Below are 20436 nucleotides of genomic sequence, written 5' to 3' on the forward strand. Positions count from 1 at the left end.
TCAAGATCAACCACAATTCGGTCACGTAATTGACTTTGGGCTCGCCGAAGAGCCTAAACGCGGCGTTTCCGTGACAGGGCGTACGTCACGCCATCTTTAACCAAGTCTGTAAGAGAAGGAGCGTTGGCGCGCCTAGGAATAATACCCCTGTTACACGGGCACTTTAAAGGGCGTTAAGGAAAACGGCAGTTGGCCGTAACGGCCGTTAGGCGGAGTTACACGGCAGCGCCAGCGCCGTTGGAAATTCAACGGTGATTCACATCAACGGAGCTCGCCTGTCTCCGTTCCGCCGCCGTTTCCGTCCGTTTCGTCGAGAAGTAGGCAAGATGGCAGCCCCCAGCAGCAACGCGTCCCCGCTGCAGGCAAGCGCGCCGGCGCAAAAACGCTTTGCGTGCACCGCGTCACTGAGGCATTTACTGATTAACTTGTAGCAGGACCACCTGGCCGAACGGCGAGCGCAAAAACACAATGCGCCCGTGTACCTAAGAATGACGGCACTCTTCAATCAGCTCGCAAGCGAAGAATGTGGGCACGCTGTGTGCGTGACTGTCAAGCAAATAAAGCACAAGATGGAGAACTTGGCCCAGGCTCACAAGTAAGTTACTATGAATTTATTAGTGATTTTTCAGCCGACATAGCGCCTTGTCAGGCATGTCCAATGAAATCTGGCGCCCCGCAGGGCCGGACGTGTGTTTCAATGCCAGAGCGAACGCCGAGTTTTGCTTGACATGAGCTCGAACGTGACTTTCTCGACGCTTCGGGCTCATTGTAATGTTCATGCAGCAATGCAGGAATAGCGATCACAGCTTAGCGTAGTACAATTGGTTATAATATGTAGCCGTTTGCCGTAATCTAGGCATGGCCTGCGTAGCCTGACAGAACGTATTTGTGCCGAGAAGTGTGTTCGATCAGAAAGAAAAAAGTACGTAGGCCAGACAGGACGCTGCTTGAAGGATCGTGCAAGGGAACATAGGTTATCGCTAACAACGCGGGAGGGATCTCATTTGGCAAAGCATTGCCTGTCCTGGAGTGACTGTCGGCCACGGCTTGATGAGATTAGAGTTCCAGGCAAGAGTCGCGATTCAATCGCACGAGAAAAGTTATGGAAGCTTACTTCATAATGAAAAGAGGAGATGCATGTGTAAGTGATTCTTCGATTGTACTATTCAATAATGAGGTAGCCTTTCTCGATAAGATGATCTAAGTTGAGGCCTTGGTGTGTCACTGATGGCTACATGATGTATCCTTGCGCTGATCATGCTCAAAGTGCATTCTTTCCTCATATTTACTTTAAATACGTGCTGTGTCCTTTGAATAAAATCAGTTGTAAGTTTGCGCTCGTCCCGTACCCTGTCTTGTGTGTGTGTTTCGTGCAACTGCCACGTCTGAAGTATTGAACCAACTAGCCCAACAACACGTTCTACATTCTTCCAAACTTATGTCTTGACATTGTCTATAGGCTAATAACTTGTATCTTGACTATCAGCTGATTATTGATCGAAGCCTATTGAGCTCGCATCGTAATTCAACAGCGTTGTCCTTGTTGTTTGTCTCTTCGCCTGCTGTTTTAACTTAGAGCACAAGGAGGTTCACTGTTCTTGGCAGTTTGTACTTGTGCAGAAAAAAAAATTCATGTTCATCTCTTACGACATAAAGAAGTGACTCTTAGCTCTACTTTGTTTTTATTTCAGAAAGGAAAGCACTGCTGGCACTGGGTCGGCTGCAACTCAGTGCCCATTTTACAATTGCTTCACACCTTCCTTGGAAACCTTCATCTGAGTGATAAAAGCCTGGTACAGGAGAGCTTTCAGGTGCAACATTTGTTTATTTTGGCTGCATGTAAACACTTGAAATGGACTGACAAATCGAAATTGTTTTTTTTTGCTTGCCAAGTTTGTCGCCGGAGACGGATGGCAGCAAAGTTCAGAGAAATTCATGTTACTGAAACGCATGACATGAGCATAAGGCATTGTTGTGTTCAAGACTACTTTAAAATGCACAGATAACTTCAATAAGCGTCACAGTCTATGTAGCATCGAAATCATTGCCTAACATTTCCGACATACTGGATGGCACAATACTCATCATGCAACGCAGTAATAATCACTTAGAAGAAACATTAGGTAACTTTCCGTTCTTCTTCTTTTCTTAAGCTGGACATGGTGGAACGGCTGCCAGAGGGTGCTGAGATTATTGCCTCACAGCCACCCTCAGAAGCGCCGAGCAGCCTAGACATCACTAATGTGGAGGCCTCGACCAACGAGGCGTTGACCAGTCTGGCCTCAACCAACGAGGCATCGACGAGCCAGGCATCACCACCTGCTGCCTCAGCCGAGCAAGGCCACACACGGAAAAGGCGACAGCCGACATCATAAATGGAGAAGGTTTTGCTGCTGCTGGAAAGGCAAGAAAACCGTGCAGTAAAGGTGGCCAAAAAAGAATATAAGTTGGCCAAAATGGCGGTCAGTCTCCAGGAGGAGGCGAATGACATTTACCGCGAAATGGTGAGCGTTATTCGCCAGTACTTTAAGGCCGGCAGGAGCGTCAGCCTGACTGCCCAGAGAACGGTGAATAAAAGACCAGTGTGCACACGTACTCCAAAAATTGCCACAAACTTGCCCAGTCTTTCACGTTCTGTTCATTGTTCACAATTGCATGCATAAAACAAAGCTTTTCAAAGTAGTCATGGCTTCAATGAACAAATGTGCTTGGCCAAAGCACGTCGGACACTTTCACCTGACGAGCTCACTGCGTTGCTCACACAAACAGGATGCGGAAGCTCCCCGGCTGCTGCTTCAGCACTCCACTGTGTGTCGCACTGATCACGCATGTGTTCCCATACATTGTGGAGGATGCAACAAGCTTGCACAATGCAGTTGACATTTTCAATATGACACTCAATAATCTTCAAGACCCTGAATCTAGCCTTCAATCTCCCAAAGGCATTCTCAACAACACGCCTCGCTTTTGAGAGAGTGTAATTGAACGTTTGCACTGTAGGGTTGCTTGCACTCATGTGAGGGAAAGGCTTCATCAAGTGACGCTGCAAAGGTAAGGCCTGGTCACAGAGGAGGACCGCTCCTATTGGAATCCTGTCAATATTTTGGGTTGGTAGAGCGAAGAGATCACTTCTTACTACGTTCGGTAGTATAGAGCCTCTGTACACTGCTGCGTCATGATTGCGCCCTGGAGACCCTACATTAACAAACATGAACTTGTAGTTATGGTCTACAACAGCAACAAAAATTATGCTATACAAGCCCTTGTAGTTGTAACAGTCCTGCGCGTTTTCTTTGGGTGACGAGACTTTTATATGGCAACCGTCCAGCGCGCCAAAGCCCTGCGGAAAGCCTGTGTAGGCTTCGAACTGTCGCACGTGGTGTCTAACATTGTTCATTCACGGAAACCGCACAACCTGGGGCTCGAGAACATCTACGACAACGTCACAAAACTCGCGGAAGATCAGGTTTACGGATTGCCGACCCACGCCGAAAAGATGCGCCACAGTCCTTTCCGCTGCCGATGTGGCGAGTCTGTGCAGAGAGAGGGCGACGCGCTGATGTATGGGGTATGCAAGCTCGCATGTTCGTATCCTCCCGTGTTAGTGAGGGACACGAGCTCACGATGTATGCAAATGTGGAACGGGTCACGCGAAAGTTGGCCTTCAAGTCTTCATCCGACAACGTCGGCACGGTGGTGTTGTACCAAGACGGTTGTTTGGAAAGCGTCCACACACTCCTTCACCTGGCAGACATCGCCACAGCGAGTCCAGCGAGGCTGCGCCACCGCCTCTCTGCCGCTTTCCGCTTCTTCTTGACAGACGCTTTCTGAACGCGCACAGCTTGCAGTTCAGCGCTTTTTGCTGAGAAGGTCTCGTAGTGCGCAACCAGGAGAAGCAAATCGAGTGGACGATCACGGTCGCATTAATGAAGCGGCCGGTTAAGCTCCATTCCACGGCTCTTCTCGGGTTCGCGTCGCGAAGTCGCACCACGTTCAACACACCACCTGCTGAATCGCGCAGACGGTCACTCGCGATACGAAAGAAAAAAAGAAATGCACAGTGGTGCTGCGGTTAGTACAAGCGATGGAACGTGAAATGGGACGCTCCACCACATTGAAACCACAATAAGGAGTACTGTAGTACCACAACAAACGCAGCCATTTTACAACGCCATAAATCGGATTGGATCGGCTAAACAAGCTTCTCCGCTTGTTTTGCAAGCAACTCTTGCAAATAGTTAGAAAAACACACTGTACAGCATGTAGCGCAGAAAATAATTAGAGAAACAAAATTTTTTTGAGTTGGCGAGGTAAAAAGTTCAAGTGTCACATGATAAATCGCCGAAACGGAAGCGAACCGACCGAACATGTAAAGTGCCGTGTGAGCGCAGCCACCACTGTTCCGTTCCCACGGCCGTTACGGCGTTCAACTGTTGTTGCAGTTGCAAGTGCCCGTGTAACAGGAGTATTAGTCTACATGCGGTGTTCAGCCCTGCCATGGTGGCTCAGTGGTTACGGCGCTCGGCTGCTCACCCGATAAACGCGGGAGACGAAATTCTAGAGGCCCGTGTACTGTTCGATGTCAGTGCACGTTAAAGAATCCCAGGTGGTCAAAATATTCGGAGCCGTTCACTACGGCGTCTCTCATAACCTGAGTCGCTTTGGGACGCTAAACTCCATAAACCAAACCAAGCCATTTCTTATTGGCTCTAAAACGCCTTGACTTCTTGACATTAATTTAGGCTTTAATACCGATAGCTGTTTCTACGGTTTTCTTGACTAATGCTTAGCTGCTGCACACATAGTGAGGAGCTGGGACAGCAACAGGAAGTGACGACTGCTGCGCCATTGTACTCGTACGTGCGGACAGTAGCAGGTAGTCTTTGTCGATGCCACAGGATTGTCGATCCCACAGGGTCCCACAGGATTACAACAGGATTACGCGAAGCATGCCTATGGTCGTCCAGCATTAATGAAGCTACAACACACAATACTGCTACTATTCGCCGCGCTCGCGACAGAAAGCAGAAACGACGTGCCAAGGACGAGTCCATGTGGGGAGGAGGGGATGAGGGCTCCATAAAAAAGGTGCATGCACTAGTCGAATCGAGGAGTGGCCGGTGCTCGCGGATGAGGTCGAAAGAAGCACTAACAGTCAGTCCCTGGAACTGCTGAAAACAGCGCTGATGCGGTATTTTAGAAGGGTGGGTAGATGTAAATTGTTACATACATGCTTACAATTCGTAACATTCACGATTCCTGCGTAATAGTATCATTGAAATTGTGCAGCTGGCAGTACGCGTAAACGATATAAATTTTATTCAACTACTCAGCTTGCGCTGCCAACCTATGAAGGGTAAGCAATTTTTCGCATTAAGTACGCCAGTCACATACAAGAAACCCAAGCCTTACTTCTGTGAAAGAAGCCCACCGCCACTCACACCTGGCAGCACACAGGAATGTTTCCATTTTTGTGATGTGAATCAATGGGAGATTGTAATTATCTAATCATTCAAGGTAATTGACTAGAACACAGGAGAAAAAACAAATATTGCACTAGTGGGATCCGAACCCTTAACGTTCCAATTCGACGTCCGGTATTCTCCGAACTGAGTTACGGTGACGGCTTTTCCATCTGCTTTCGAGGGTATCTATGTTGCCTGTAACTAACCTTGAGGGTCTTCACAAGCTACACCCTCCTCCATATACGGAGAGTGTAGTACATCCTATATTGTCCGGAGTGTGACTTAGACATCATCGAACGTAACGGCACAAGCTTAGCGATAACCCTCTTATGCTACTTAAGGCATCAAGACTGCCAGAACCGAAGCCCTCGCTAAGTTACTGCACACACCTACTATGTCCCCTGCTATTGTTAAAGGCTGCATTGATAAACACTGTCACGGCGAGGTTGCAGGAAACGGAAATATTCTTGAAAGCAGAAGATTGCACAGCGGTCGCCTTAGCTTAGTTGTTATAGCGCGAAAACGAAAAATTTGGAGGTCACGACTTCGGATCCCACCAGCGGAATGTGCTCGTTGTTTTTCTTTTGTTTTCTAATAATTTATCACTACGTGATAAAATCTTTGCACTATTAATCTGCTATCGATTAACACCACTAAGAAAAAATAGAAACATATCCCATTGCTCCTCGGTTTTGGTGGCTGCTGAGATCCTTTTTATGTATTGTAAAGACGAAGATGAACATTCTGGTCAGCGGCGGCATTGCCATCGCTGCGCGTGCTGTGTGTTCGCTTTGGCTAACATACGAAACATCAGGATCGGTACGGAAAAGCTAATAAAACACCAGAGATGGGAAACAGGCAAGGAAGGATATTAACAGGAACACTATATAAATAACGGTCCAATGAAAACGAACAATGGCCGAAATAATCTAGAGAATCTTAAAATAGTTGGTATGGTTTTCAGTACATAAACACAGTAGACATGTGCAAGCGTTCGCTTAGCCTGGTTGGCTCATGGTTATGCTTTTCATTGTCATCGAAAAGCATGGCAACGTTCGTAGACTCCGGTTTAGTATCGACCGAGATTAAGGTGAACTCATCTGTTCGCGCCGCAGATGGATGTTGATGTTGAGGGTGATGTCCGATGCACATCACGAGAGTGCGTTTAAGTAGGGTTCACGGCTTGCTCGCACTTTGTCCTGCACTCTTTCGCAAAGAATGTGCGAAGACACCGTGCATTCCGCTTTCAGATAGTAAAATCTAATTTTTGAAGGTACAGAATCGCATCGTCATTTTGAGCCCTGCGCCCACCATTTCGTCTTTACACTTGTTCTCGTTGTTTCTTACACGTAATTGGTTTTATCTTCGGTATTTATGGTTTCACCCTCACTATTTTACCGTGTTTCTTGTTGGCATTATCTTCGTTTTCATTGTTTTAACTTTGGTTCTACTTTCGTGGTTGTTATTGATTTTCATCTGACCACCTGTTTTTTTTACCACTTGATAGAATGTTGAATGTTTTCGCTGTTTCTTAGCCTCTGCCCATGTTCCGGCACCTTGATATCATGCACTGAATGTGAGATTCTACGCAGATAAAAGGTTTGGTTTTGTAATGTGCTTTTTCTAGGTGGTGGTGGTAGTGGGTATAAAAAGATTTATGACTTTTGGAATTAAAGTTGGAAGTGCGTGCGCTGGTGTGTGTGCCCCTTGCTCTGTCGTGTGTTTTTTCGTGCACTTACTGAATATCGCGCTAACTAATAAACGCTTGAGTCAAAACTTATTTTTATCTCGTGACAGACCTAACAGTATAGCAGAAAGCATATAACGAGGTAATTTGAAAACGATACTCGGTGGTCCATTTAATCGAACAATTCATTCGTTCTGTAATTGCTTTTATTAGTGGTTCAAGCAAAAGTCTTTCCTGTGGGACTGGCGGCTTCTCTACAAATGCATGCCGGGCTGTGCCTGCTTTCACTCTAAAATTTAGCTCTTATCAGCAACTGAGTGGTGGTATCTTATGGTGATGCTTTCTATTGTTATTCGCGCAAAACTATCAGAACAATCTTTTCTTATTGATTGCTCGCAAGGGGTGCAGCACCTCGATCATCCAATCACCGACCCCCCACTCTTGTCCTCTTCACCCCAATTCCGTTCTCCCAACCAAGTTTCTCTCCAATCCTTAGCCCCATTTTTCTTTCCCTGCTTCTCGCGCCGTCTATCCGCAATGAGGGCAGCGTACTTGCACCACTTGCAGATCTTCTGCTGACCCCCAAAGTTGCACTGGCCCATATCGTGGCTACCGTCAAAGGGAACATTGTGTCACTGTCATTTCTGAATCTGGCCTTCTCGACCCGTGGACTCTCGTCCGGCGTTTTCGTGGTGGCGGACTCCTGTCTTGGTTGCTGTGAATTCGCTCAACTTGACACTGACCGTGTTCCAGTTACTGCAGAACCCCATCACCCTCCCAATCCACCGATAAACGCGGCTCGCCGTATCCTGTCATCTTCGTACTCTTTTCGAGGCTGTTATCTGAGAGCTTTACCTGAATTACAATATCATCATCATCATTAGCCTGACTACGCCCACTCCAGTGCAAAGGTCTCTTTCAAGTCTCTCCAATTAACCCTGCCCTTAGCCAACTGCATCACCGTATCCCCACAAAACTTCTTACTCTCATCTTTCCACCTAACTTTCTTCCACAACCTGCTATGCCTGCATTCTCTTGGAATACACTCCGTTACCCTTAAGGACCAGCGGTTATCCTCCCTTCGCATTACATGCCCCGCCCAAGTCCATTTCTTCCTTTCGATTTCGACTAGGATATCATCAGCACTTTTTGCTCCCTCATCCATTCCGAGCGCTTCCGATCTCTTAACGTTACACCGACACTTTTACTTCCCGTAGCGCTGCTATGTTCTTAACTTAAGCTGAACTCGTTTCGTTACGCTCCACGTTTTTGCCCCATAGGTGAGTGCCGGCAAGGTACATCTGTCGTATACTTTTCTCTTGAGGGATATTGGTAAACTGCCACTCATGATCTAAGAAAACCTGCCATGTGTGCACCACCCCATTGTTATTCTTCAAGCTACTTCCCTCTCATGATCCGGTTGAGTGCCTCTACCTGCTAAGTAGACGTATTGCCTAACCACTTCCGCCACCTCGCTAACATTTCTTAACCGCTGTCCCTTGAAAAACTGCTGAACATTACTTTGGTTTTCTGCACGTTAATTTTAAGGCCTGCAGTTCTCCTCTGCCTGTCGATCTTCTTGATCGTGTTTTGCAGCTCATCTCCTAAGGGACTTAGCAGGCAATATCACTAGTGAATCGTAATTTGCTGAGGTACCATCCATTATCTGTTATCCCCAACAATTTCCAATCCATGCCTCGGAACATACTCCGTAAACAGGCGGTGAATAGCCTGACACCCTTCTTCATTGGAATTTCATTAGTAACTTCACTAATAATTACGGGAGCTTTAGTTTCGTTATTTTCGGCATAAGACTCTTCTACATCGGGACTTCGCAGTGTCTGCATGACTGGTGAGGTTTTCGCTTAGTCAAAAGCTTTCGCGTAATCAATGAACGCTATATATAGGGGTTGGTCATATTCTGCGCCTTTCTAAATCACCTGATTGATAGTATCAGTATGGTTCATTGTCGAGTATCCTTTAGGAAAGACTGCTGATCATTGTATGGCTACTCTGTTCCTGTTTCCTCATGGCCAGAATCAGTTCTTCTTCATAAGAAATATCTGTCGTTATGCAATAATCACCTTTTCATGATGTTCGTTAGGGGAAGAACATTCTGACCATTATCTCGAATGTCCGCTGCACCACTGTGCTGCTTTCCGCACACCTCCCACGTTTACAGCCTAAAGTTCCATGTCAGCGATATTCATGACTTAATCGTATTGCGACCTTTGTGCCACGGCCCCGCAGACAGCTATGTCACAGCTGCTGCAGCTGCTACTACCTAAATGGGCAGGATTTTGCGGCATTAAGATATTTCATCATGTATTCTTGAGTGGTGTTCCAAGTCGTTTGGCTACATAATCTTAGCAGGCACCCTTGCCAAGAACCACAAAAATACCGCTAGGCGCGCCAATGAGAAGGTGCATGAAGGGGTGGCCTATCGTAAGGGCTTTTTGGCGTGGCGAGTGAAAAATCAAAAGCACCGGTCGGGCAGGTGGTCCCCAAATAGCAACCTTGAAAGCAGGTAGGCCACTTAGGTCACGTGACCTTGCGACAGTATAACAACCTGCCCTCCAAGCAGGTGGCAGCTATGTTAATGATTCGTCACTTGGGCAGAGAAACCTAGGCCACACTAGCCCCGCCGGTTGAAGCACCTGCCATCCCAGTGCAGCGCTTAACTACAGTGCTTAACCGCTGTACCACTGTGCCAGGAAGCGTATGTGGGTTCACAGGTATCGGTTGACGTATAATAGGGAATGACCTTAAGGCGGAGTGTAAATGTGCCGTCCAATTTTTTTTACATTGTGCATAGATGGTTAATTAGCTTAACCTACCTTGCTGGCTATTTAAATGTTGGCTATGGGAAAAACATTTATTTAGAATAATGTACATTACCTTGCAAAAGAGTTGCTGACGTGCTTTCAACAAAGCACCGTCCGTGTAGCTTTATTTAAAAGCTCTACAAGAAACCGCGCGGAATTTAAAATATACTCCTTCACAGTGGTGCTACTTCAGCGCCCATGATAGAAATTCGCTTAACTTTTATCCCGCGCAAAGTTCAAACGCGAAGCTCTAAAAGACAAGTGTACCTGGGACAGCCGATATATGACTCCACAAAATAAAACAGCGCTCCGCTCTCAGTACCTTCATAGCTGGCGCTGGCTTGGCAGTGGCAGTGGTTTAGCTCTGGTTAAACCTGGAGGATTGCGAAAGCAACGAGGAGAGAGAGTCAGTTGAGAGCGCGCGGCCGTGGCGGCGGCCCCGGCACACTAGCTATGCGCCGCTACTCCGCGTGCGCAACTAGCGAGCGCAGCGGCGGCAGCTCACCCGCGCAGCGACGGCGGCGTTCGCCAGCTGTGCGCCGTCCTCGCGCATGCGCAGTATGGCCTTGCGTCCGCTCTCCGAAATGACTCGGTGACTCGTGTAGTGTTGCTTCCGCAAAAAATTCTTCGTGCCCACGCAACCGCGCATCCTCGCCGCCGATCCTCAGCGTCATGTCTTGCTCACTTGCAGCATGCAACATTTTGTCACGTGAAGCGTCCTCGCGCTCTCACTAGGGGAAGGGGCAGGGCTCCGCCGTCCGGTGCCCGACGGCGATGTAGAGCAGGAGCAAGCAGATGCGGCCGCCCAATTTCGGCGAGTAATCTGTCCAAAAACACCGCCCTCAATCAGCTGCCGAGGGAAACGCCGGATGCGAGAAAGTGGCCTCAAAAAGCTCCCGTCGGTAGCCCCTAAATAAGGTTGCCTTGACGTTTGAGCACGAAAGGGTCCATTTTCGGTGGATCTTGTGGGGCATTAAATTGGGGAGATAAATACGCTCACCCCGTTTAACCGCGGCTGACACAGTTCAAAACCGCGCGGACACCACCCCGTGGTCGCGAGCTCTACCGAGCGAACAAAGGAACTACAAGGAACGACACACTGGCTGACACAAACAAGGCATTTATTCCTACAACAAAATACATTGAGCAATCGAGGATGTCCGACTCACCAGCCAGGTTACGAGTGAACATTCGCCCACGCTAGGGCAAAGGGGAAAACTCCGAAGCCGGACGGGAGAGCTGGCGGGATCATGTTCCGACACGAGGCGCCCGCGGTGAAAAGTGGAGCGGCGCGCGACACGTCCGCGTAATTCCCCGACGCCGAGCGGAAGAGACCAGTCTCTCCCCCGCGCCCGCGCAGCAAAACGTCATCCGTGGCGCTTGTGTCGCTGCGACGTGGGCGCCCTCCCCTGTTAGTTAAAGTAACACTACTGAGGCAGGTGCCTTCCGGGGGAGCTAACCACAGTTGTGATGCAATGCAGGATAGCGAACCACAGGGGGCGAGCGCGTCCCGACAATCTTCACCTCGCGCCATGTCCATAAGTTCGGGGGTGTGTCGTCGTGCAAAAGTTATCAGGACACCGCGTTCATGGCAAGGGCCACCCTTCCTCTAATGGCTGTATGGAATGAGAGCCATCTAAAAATTGCAACGAGTGCGGCGAAGAGACTCTCCAATTTGCTGTTGAGGTTCTATAGAATGTATCCGAACCCAGCGTTCCACTTTCTCTTATCACCGAAATTTAACACCCGACGGCACTCCTATCCTGGTGGAACGGGTGTCGACTTGTCCGCGAATTCGTCAAGCAGGGCCCGAACCCCAACTCTAACCCTCGCCTGCAGCTGTAGTCCGCCGTGGTAAACATATAGAGATGATATCGCAGCTAGACAAAGGGTCAAGGAGAGAGCTGTGTTTCACATAGCGACAACGCTGTTATTCCCCTGGTCTTCACTGGAATGAAAGGCTATCAAAATGAGAGGACGCCCATTGGTGGAGGTTTCCTGTTGAATGTGTGCTTAACCAGCACCGCTGTCCAAGCATGTGTGCTTCATCTGGTGCACTGTTCAGTACTAAAGCGGACTGGGCACAATGGAAGATGTGGTTTTCATAATAGTACAGATGATAGGCCGCATACACCTTTCGTAAGGATATTTTGTATCGTCAACATGTAATCTTATGGACGCCCCTTCCTTAAAATTCTTAATGAAGGGCATTCGTCACTGGCAGCTTTCCACACCACCTCGAATGTAGAATGACAGTCAGATGTTTGGTACTGCGCCTAATAAATCACCAGCGTGGCACATTGACATCGCGCTGCAACTACGAGGGGGTACCCAAAAGAAACCGGACTTATTTTTGTTTGAAGTTATTTGTTCACAATATAAGCACAGACCTTCAAACTCCTTCAAAGTAATCCCCACTTGCAATGATACGCTTGTCGAATCTTTCATTCCATTTTTCAAAACATTGTTTAAATTCTTCTTTTGTGTTGCTTGACAGTGCCTCCGTCGTTTTTTTCTACACCTCAGCACCACCAGCGAAATGCTTTCTATTCACCTATTTTTTTCATTCTAGGAAACAAGGAAAGTAGCACGGGGCAAGGTCGGGAGAGTATGAGGGTTGAGGAATAGGGGTCATGCCATTTTTGGTACAAAATTGTCGTAGAGATAGGGCTGTGTGAGCAGGGGCATTGCCAGGATGGAAAAACCAGTCACCCGACCGCCACAAATCTGGCCGCTTCCACCGCACACTGTTGCCCAATCTTTTCGAAATATCTAAGTAGAAAGCCTGGCTAACTGTCTGACCGTGCGGAACAAATTCTCAATGGACGACTCCTCTCACGTCGAAAAAACAAATCAGCATTGTTTTGAGGTTTGGTTTCACCTGACGAGCTTTCTTAAGGCGAGGTGACTTTGATGGTTTCCATTGGCATGATTGTTGCTTTGATTCAGGGTTCGATTCAGGAACACTTGAGTTTTCCCCATAGCATCGTCCTTGTACGTCTTTCTTAATATTTCAAGAGTTTCCATTCAACTTTTTCCGAGCAAAAAACAGAATTTCACCAGCACCCGCTGTTCACGAAAATCAGCCACTGCAAAAAACGACATTCACACAAAACAGTCGTCACTCTAAAACTCTGCCTAAACTAGTCTGACCTCCTTCAACGACGGCACTCGGCTTACTGACTCTGGAATGTTCGTTCTATGCGCTCCTAGTGGCAAAACGCGGTACCACAGAACCTTTGCTGACCAAAAAATTTAGTCCGGTTTCTTTTGGGTACCCCCTCGTAAACATTCAATGAAAACCTTTTTTTTGAAACTTTTATTTCTTCATGCTGTCTGTGTTTTTGGCCTACGCGGATCACAGAGAGCAGACTGCGAGCTGCATGTTATTAATTTCACAGGCAGTTTCTTTCGCATTCCTCGTGCTCTTGGAAATTGTTGCAGTTTGGGCAGCATCCTCCCCATTTGAAGGGCTCGCATTTCCTGGTCGTAGAGTTGAAATAGTACTTCGGCTCAAGTGCCTTGCATAGTCCAACTCTTTGAGGTTCCTCGCAACCTGCATGGAAGAGCCATCAAGATCTCGGCATAACTCCACAACTTTGTCATGAACGCTCACACACATATTTCTTTCCTGATCCCGCTCTACATCTTCCATGGTAAGGCCCTTAAGAAAGAGAGTCCATGCTTATTGCAGTGGCGTGCCACTGCTTCTGTATAGTGGTATCATGTTATTGGTTAAAAATTTATAATTGCCTTTTGATTTGTCGTTTGTAATTCACTCTGTTACTTCCCACTAATGCTATACAGTTTAATACTTCAGCAGGATTAATTAGGCAGGATTAATTATATTCTGCATAATTAAAGGCAGCTCGAAATGATCAATTTAGCGCTGCAATCAAATATTTTGTACATTTTATGAAGCTAAGGAGACCCCCTATTTCCTAAACATTGTTTTGGCTTGATTGTTTTTAGTAGAACCTGCTTTTTATTCGGCGACAAGTATCAACAAACGACATTGGGATGCAAAACTTAAAGTGCGCAAAAGTTTCTTGCGCTTTTCGGTGGTTAGCTAGGTATCCGCAGAGCGAGCATTGCATATGAAGAATTCTATGATACGGTTTTGAAATCGCCTATTGCAAACTTGCCTGAATACGTAACTAGAAACAGGCAAGAATTTTAAATGGCGCATAAAATGTACAGTATAAAGTAATCTACGTAGTATGTATAGTATTTGTTTAGTATATAATATGTACATCCTTGTTTTTTCGGGATTTTAAACTCCCAAGCCTGTCAACCAACCAATTATCGGAGGTTGTAATATTAGGTGATTGTGCCGACATGTTTGTTTGCTGAAAACATTCCATGAAAACTGTTAATCATGAATTCTGCACAGGTTTGCACATGCTTGTGTGCAAGGAGTGGCCGCCTTCTGCTTTCCACACTTCTTATTTAGCATTCTAGGTTCGATAAGCGAGTTTGTGCTTCGTCTTCAACCCCTTTATATGAAGTAATGGTAGAATTTCTTCCCCATCCTCTCAACACACACGCTCCCAAAGTGCCAGTGTACTTCTTGTTTTGCACACAGATATTCTGTATGACCTGAGCAACATTGATTAGCTCGAGAAAGTAGAGAGAATTCTAACACAGAAACCATATAGCAGAGAGATATAAAACTCGAACACATACCGTCTGGATAGGTGCATTTTGGAGGGTCCTCTGAAAGAAGAAATTCATAATTTTTTTTGGAATTAGATCAAGCTTTGCGTTGTACTTTTCTGTAAACAAATGAAAACTCGCACAATCAGCTAAGTAGAGCAAACTTTGTAGAGCAGGAAATTTTTTAAACATTTTCAAATGCAAAAAGACTACTGAGTTGGTGGAGCGCATATCTACCTAAATACCTGAGCATCATTCACATACTTCACAAAACTGGCGTTCTGTATTCTGGGACTCCTCGGGTATGGCTGCGCCAAGAGACTTGCGGCGGTCCGGGGATGCCTTGTAGGTGTCAGCTGTTCATACTTCAGCTTTACATATCCTACACTATGCTTGAGTGAGCATATACGCGTATATATATATATATATATATATATATATATATATATATATATATATATATATATATATATATATATATATATATATATATATGAAAGAAGCCAACAGCCGCAGAAACCAAGAGGCAAAGGGGATTTTTTTTAATTTCTTTGTTTATTTTGTGGTGTTGATCAATTTAGAACATTACTGAATATGTTATCGCTAAAGCTAATTGATTAGAAAAGCAGAAAATAGGTTCGGAGGTCGTGGGTTCGGATCCCACCGGCGGCGTGTGGTTGTTTTTTCTTCTGCTTTTCTAATCAATTAGCTTTAGCGATAACATATTCAGTAATGTTCTAAATTGATCAACACCACAAAATAAACAAAGAAATTTAAAAAAAAATCCCCTTTGCCCCTTGGTTTCTGTGGCTGTTGGCTTCTTTCATATTTATAACGAGCCCCTCATTCCCCTTCCCTTGTTTGCTATATATATATATATATATATATATATATATATATATATATATAGAGAGAGAGAGAGAGAGAGGGGTTAGGCTACTACAGTGGCGCAGATTAGCTTTTTTAAATGATCCAGACGTGCACAGAACTGTAAAACGGAAACTTCCTATGAGCAGAAAACGTGGTGAAAAGCACAAGGGAGGGACGGAGTACGCAGACACGGAGAAAAAAATATAAAGGAATGAGCAGGAACGGGGATGGAGGATTAGCGGTAGCGCTATAAAGAAGAAACTGGACAGGAAAAGCGGCAAACGAAAGCCAAAGGCGCTTCTTCATCGCCGCAGTGCAAAGGCGTCGGCGCTGAGCATACGGTGGTGACGGTGGGGGGTGTAAAAAAGTGTTCCCATGAGAAGATTTGCTGAAGGGCTAACAAAGTGACGAAATGTGATCCTTTAGAGCGTATGAGGCGGTGAATAAGGTAACGGTGTCGAAGTAAGAGAAGAATTTTAAGGCTTGGTTTTCAACTTTGGTACACAGATGAACACCTCGGAACACCGTTCGGAAGAAAACACGATGGTCCTCGTAATGATATTGATACACATTTAACTGAAGAGGTATGAGGCAGTCCCAAGGCTGGGACGCATGTCTAAGATGACAAGTTTTCTCCCCGCTTCGTGTTCTGTGTCGGCCTCCATGCTTACTATCTCAGAGGCTGCTCGACTAGAGGGTGTCGGGGAGAGCGTATTTGTGGTGCCAGCAACTACCCCAGCCTCTGTTCGAAGTGCCCTGGACGGTGAACCTGCCATAAACTGCACTCGAATAGCAAGTGTTATTTGTGTATTCTGCAGTGCGTGTATCCTTTCCATTGTTTTGTGGTGTGCCCAGAGTGCGGCTACGGTACATCCTTGTCGGTTATGACTCATTCCGCGCTGAAAAAGCCCGCGTACAATATTTACAGCATTTTTTGCTTTAAGGTTTGATTTGAGGCACTACGTCGGGTGCATTTTAGCAGCCTCTTCCCAACCCCTACAAATACTGGTATGAAACAATAAAGATGCGTGCTATCCAGTCGAAACATCAGTAAACTCCTGTTATGTTCTAGAGTGTGTGTCTGCATATTTTATCATTATGTATACAGACATATATATGTGAGGTTGACAAATGCTTGGTTTAGGCAGAGATTTATTTCGGTTTTACGTTTTCAGCAAAGCTTGTTCTTCTTCCAGACTCTGGATAATGAAGGCCGCGGAGCCGAGACTCGAAGCGTCGAAATGGTTGAACAAGTGTCTTGTTTGTGAACCCTCGAATATGGCCCATGTGGTCAGGTAGCGGGAGCCTCAACTAGGTGGTAGAACACGTACAACGTTCCGAGGGGACACCCGACCATGAAAACGCTTTATGGTGCATTTGTCTTGAAAATTATTTCTTCTCTTCAAAAATACAGATTTCGTGCGTGAGTGGGATTTAAGCTCGTCTTATTTTTATATTTTCGCATTATGTTCTTTATTTTCTTCACCTACTCGCAAGTGGGAGATTTCTCATTTTGGATGGTTTTGGTACTCAGCAATATAACGCACAAAAACAAGCAATGCAGGAAGCTGAAAACTAAGCACCATTACATCACAACCACGGGATCAAATCCTTACTTATTACCGATTATGGCATATTTGCTATTTCTATCGGATTGCCCCGCCGCGATGGCTTAGTGGTTACGGTGCTCGGCTGCTGACCCTAAAGACGCGGGTTCGATCCCGGCCGCGGCAGCTGAATTTCGATGAAGGCGAAATTATAGAGGCCCGTCTAATGTGCGATGTCAGTGCACGTTAAAGAACCCCAGGCGGTCGAAATTTCCGGAGCCCTTCACTACGGCGTCCCTCATAGCCTGAGTTGCTTCGGGACAATAAACCGGAATAAAACCATTTCTACCGGATTATAGTTATATGAGATATTCAGAGCGGAATGAATTCTAGGCTCATTAATAGCTCAAATTCGTTTTCTGTAACATTTATGGTGCGTCTTTCTGATATTCTCAGTAATGTTGCTTTTCATTGGTCTTTAAATATTGTTGCACCTTTCCTGACTGCTATTCACACCAAAAAAACGCAACTGAGGAGCGATGTAGGACGTTCCGCTTTTGAAGCGGTCCATCTTTTGTGGATTATTCAGCCAGAAAATAAAATCGTGGCCATGAGAGAAAAACATTGCACTTGAATGATGAGTTTTCGAAAAAGTTTCTCAGTGCTGATAATTTACAAGATTTTTCGCCTGCAATGTCCATCTCTTCTTAAATGCGGACCAAATACAATCCATGGAAATAATGTCTTACCACACTCTTGGCAACTTGCAAGGGCAGCGAGGAAAACTGCCACGATGACTGAAGAGAATACGGCGTTCATGGCTTCTGCTGCAAGAATTGAAAACCCTGGCGAAAAGCTTCATCTTTTATACACTGAACGAGCGTCCTCGTAAAAAGCAAGAATAAAATAAACGAATAAACGAATAAAATCAAAACGTTTCTTTATGGGTGGTATACCTCCGCTCTGTTTTCCCACGTGCGGCCGGGTACTTCTAGTACCAAACATACAGAGAGATATAGCCAGTAGTTCTTTCAACCCCGAGCAAAATGTCAAATTCAACAGCAACATAGCACGTGGGGTAATAACTTTAGAGGAAAGTGAGCACTGCTTCAATGTCAAAGCCCTAAGTCTTTACCTGGTAGACGTAAAGGAATATTTCAGTAACATAGCCGATATTACTGTGTTTAAGCCATTTCAGCCTCGATGAGGTCAACGTGGGGGCACATGAACTGTAAATAGAACGAACATAGACTGTTGCCCAAGGGCTTTGAACTAAGAGCCAAGGGAATGTTACGATACTGTCGTTGATAACGTGGCCGCTCCTCGGCCATGTTTCGCTGCTCCAGCCTTTCCTCTGTGGCATTCAAGAGAACCACGCAGCGCCTAATAGCGCTGCTTTGCTGGTGCCCGACGTAGATACGGTGACTACAAAATTCGGAGATGACGTGAAGATAATGCTTGGGTGACGTGTCTGAGGTTGACGCGCGAGAGCAATGATAGCGTTTATTGTTGTCAAAACATAAATCAACTACAGCCCGGTACATATTGCGGCTTACACAGGCACACGTCAAGTTCACAGCATGGCGCCCAGACTCAAGGTGGGACACAGGGTTTGCAATCAACACCTGCAGCCATGTGTCGAGTAGCTCGTCAAGTAATAATGGTGACTGCGATGATCTGCCACCTGACTTCCAGGTTCATTTTTCTGATCAAAGTTGATGTTGATTCCCCATTGCAGAAGCAAGGAACACAAGGCTGGCACTAGGCATGGGCAACAGGCAAGCAAGCAAGTAACAGGATATTTAGGCATGGCAGCAGGCAAGCAAGAAAGTAACAGGAACACTATGCAAAAAGAGTCAAGGGAAGCATGGAGCAATAAGAGAAGTAGTATCAACAATCGAAAAGAGCACAGAAACGAACAACTTTTCCTAATCCACTTCATTGTCCTAGAGATGGATAGGCACTCTGCTGGCTGATCGGACTAGTACCGTTTTAGAGCGCAGCTCTTTGGCGTCCGTTCCTGGGTTTCGCGTCGTCGTCGGCGTTGTCGTCGGCCTCGTAACCAACTCCGCCCCCCTTTCATCCCCCCAGTGCTAGCAGCGACCGACTGATACCGCTGGATGCCGCTGACGCCCCTAGAGAGTCAAGATAACGTGACTGCCCCCTTTCATCCCCCCAGCGCTAGCAGCGACCGGCTGATACCGCTGGATGCCGCTGACGCCCCTAGAGAGTCAAGATAACGTGACTGCATAGAACACCGTCGCCGCCATGCAGAAAGAGGAGGAAAGGGTCCCCCACCCCCCCTGTTCTTGTGTGGCGGATAGGGTGCTCTTCAGTTGCCGACGCGCCGTTTATTTCACGTAGGCCCCGGCACGTCGACGAATACGTGACCACCTTCCCACGGCTAGACCTGGTTCTTAGCGCTGCGGAAGCGAGGGTATCATATTGTTTGTGTCGGCATCGGCGGCGTTGTCCCTGAAACCAACTCCGCAGCTGGGGTTGACTCACTATCGGCGTCAGCGGCATCAGTCAGTCGCTGCTATCTCTTCCCTCCTCCCTTTATCGTGTTGTCCGCTTGCTGCGCGCGCTTCTGCCCCCATCGTTTGCCGCTGGGTGTACACGCCGCCCCCCTCCCCCCTCTTCCTGCGAGTCTCCGGTTGTCAAAGCGCCGGCTCGAACTTAATTCCTTTCTTCGCTCCTTCTCCAATGCAACCCCTGTGCGGTGGCAATCAGAGAGCCAGATCGGTGGCGGCGGATCTGTATATGTGCACCGCACGAGCCGAAATTGCAAACAGCTTATTTGCTGCGCTCAAATTTCGCATTAGGAAGTAACGTAATCGTCGGTAATTTTTTTAGTGGTGGAGAAGTTACAGTATCTAAACCATTAGGCGATCTTCTGGCCGACTACCCTAGTCTGTGGGGTTCGGAGGGCTAAGCACACGAAAGCAGGTCTTGCTTATGAAGTGGAGACAAACTTAAAGATGCGTCCTCTATGCACTTCGCAGTCAGCATTGGTAGGGAATGTTTATGCGTCAGAACATGAGCAGTACTTAGCTGAACATCGTGCTGAGTGGACCAACTTCAGATGTAGATGGCATAAATGTGGCAGGCATAAGACATTCGAACAGGCAATAGAGACCTTTTAATCCAGGAACAAGAGTGCGGCATTCCCACCCACCACATATCAGAGACCCTACCGTAGCCTCTAAGCTTGTAACTAAGAAGCAGCAGTCAGCAGGCATTGCTTCTAATCTTTATTCTCGGCCCTCTTGCCTTTCTTCGAGAAGAGCAATATTCTTCACTGTCGCCCCTTATTTCCTTCCATTTCCACTCTACGCCGCGTCTAAAAGCATCGCCCCTCCTCGCGCTTTTTATCTTTGTTTATT

The 20436-nt window shown here is 46.7% G+C and overlaps 1 protein-coding gene and 1 pseudogene across 1 annotated transcript; one reads left to right on the top strand and one right to left on the bottom strand.

Annotated features, from left to right (window-relative positions):
- The first annotated feature begins 488 nt into the window (after positions 1-488).
- On the top strand, positions 489-2575 carry LOC149324865 (uncharacterized; annotated as a pseudogene).
- Positions 2576-13372: 10797 nt separating this feature from the next.
- LOC149324866 (kunitz-like toxin PcKuz1) lies at positions 13373-17869 on the bottom strand. The gene is made up of 3 exons (XM_089565231.1): positions 17800-17869; positions 14664-14693; positions 13373-13533 (listed from the first exon to the last, which is right to left on the bottom strand). The coding sequence occupies exons 1-3, from the start codon at positions 17867-17869 to the stop codon at positions 13373-13375; spliced, it is 261 nt and encodes an 86-aa protein (XP_089421357.1).
- Between the last annotated feature and the right edge of the window lie 2567 nt (positions 17870-20436).

The sequence above is a fragment of the Amblyomma mixtum genome, unplaced genomic scaffold (assembly GCF_055824585.1).
Source record: "Amblyomma mixtum isolate Tamu unplaced genomic scaffold, ASM5582458v1 scaffold_13, whole genome shotgun sequence".
In the NCBI taxonomy this organism is placed as follows: Eukaryota; Metazoa; Arthropoda; class Arachnida; order Ixodida; family Ixodidae; genus Amblyomma; species Amblyomma mixtum.

Excerpts from the sequence above, each read along its gene's own strand:
- LOC149324866 (XM_089565231.1), bottom strand. The coding sequence starts at position 17,869 with ATGAACGCCGTATTCTCTTCAGTCATCGTGGCAGTTTTCCTCGCTGCC. Across the intron at positions 14,694-17,799 it reads TGCAAGTTGCCAAGAGTGTG|AGGACCCTCCAAAATGCACC; the intron begins GTAAGACATTAT and ends TTCTTCTTTCAG. Across the intron at positions 13,534-14,663 it reads AAAATGCACCTATCCAGACG|GTTGCGAGGAACCTCAAAGA; the intron begins GTATGTGTTCGA and ends TCTTCCATGCAG.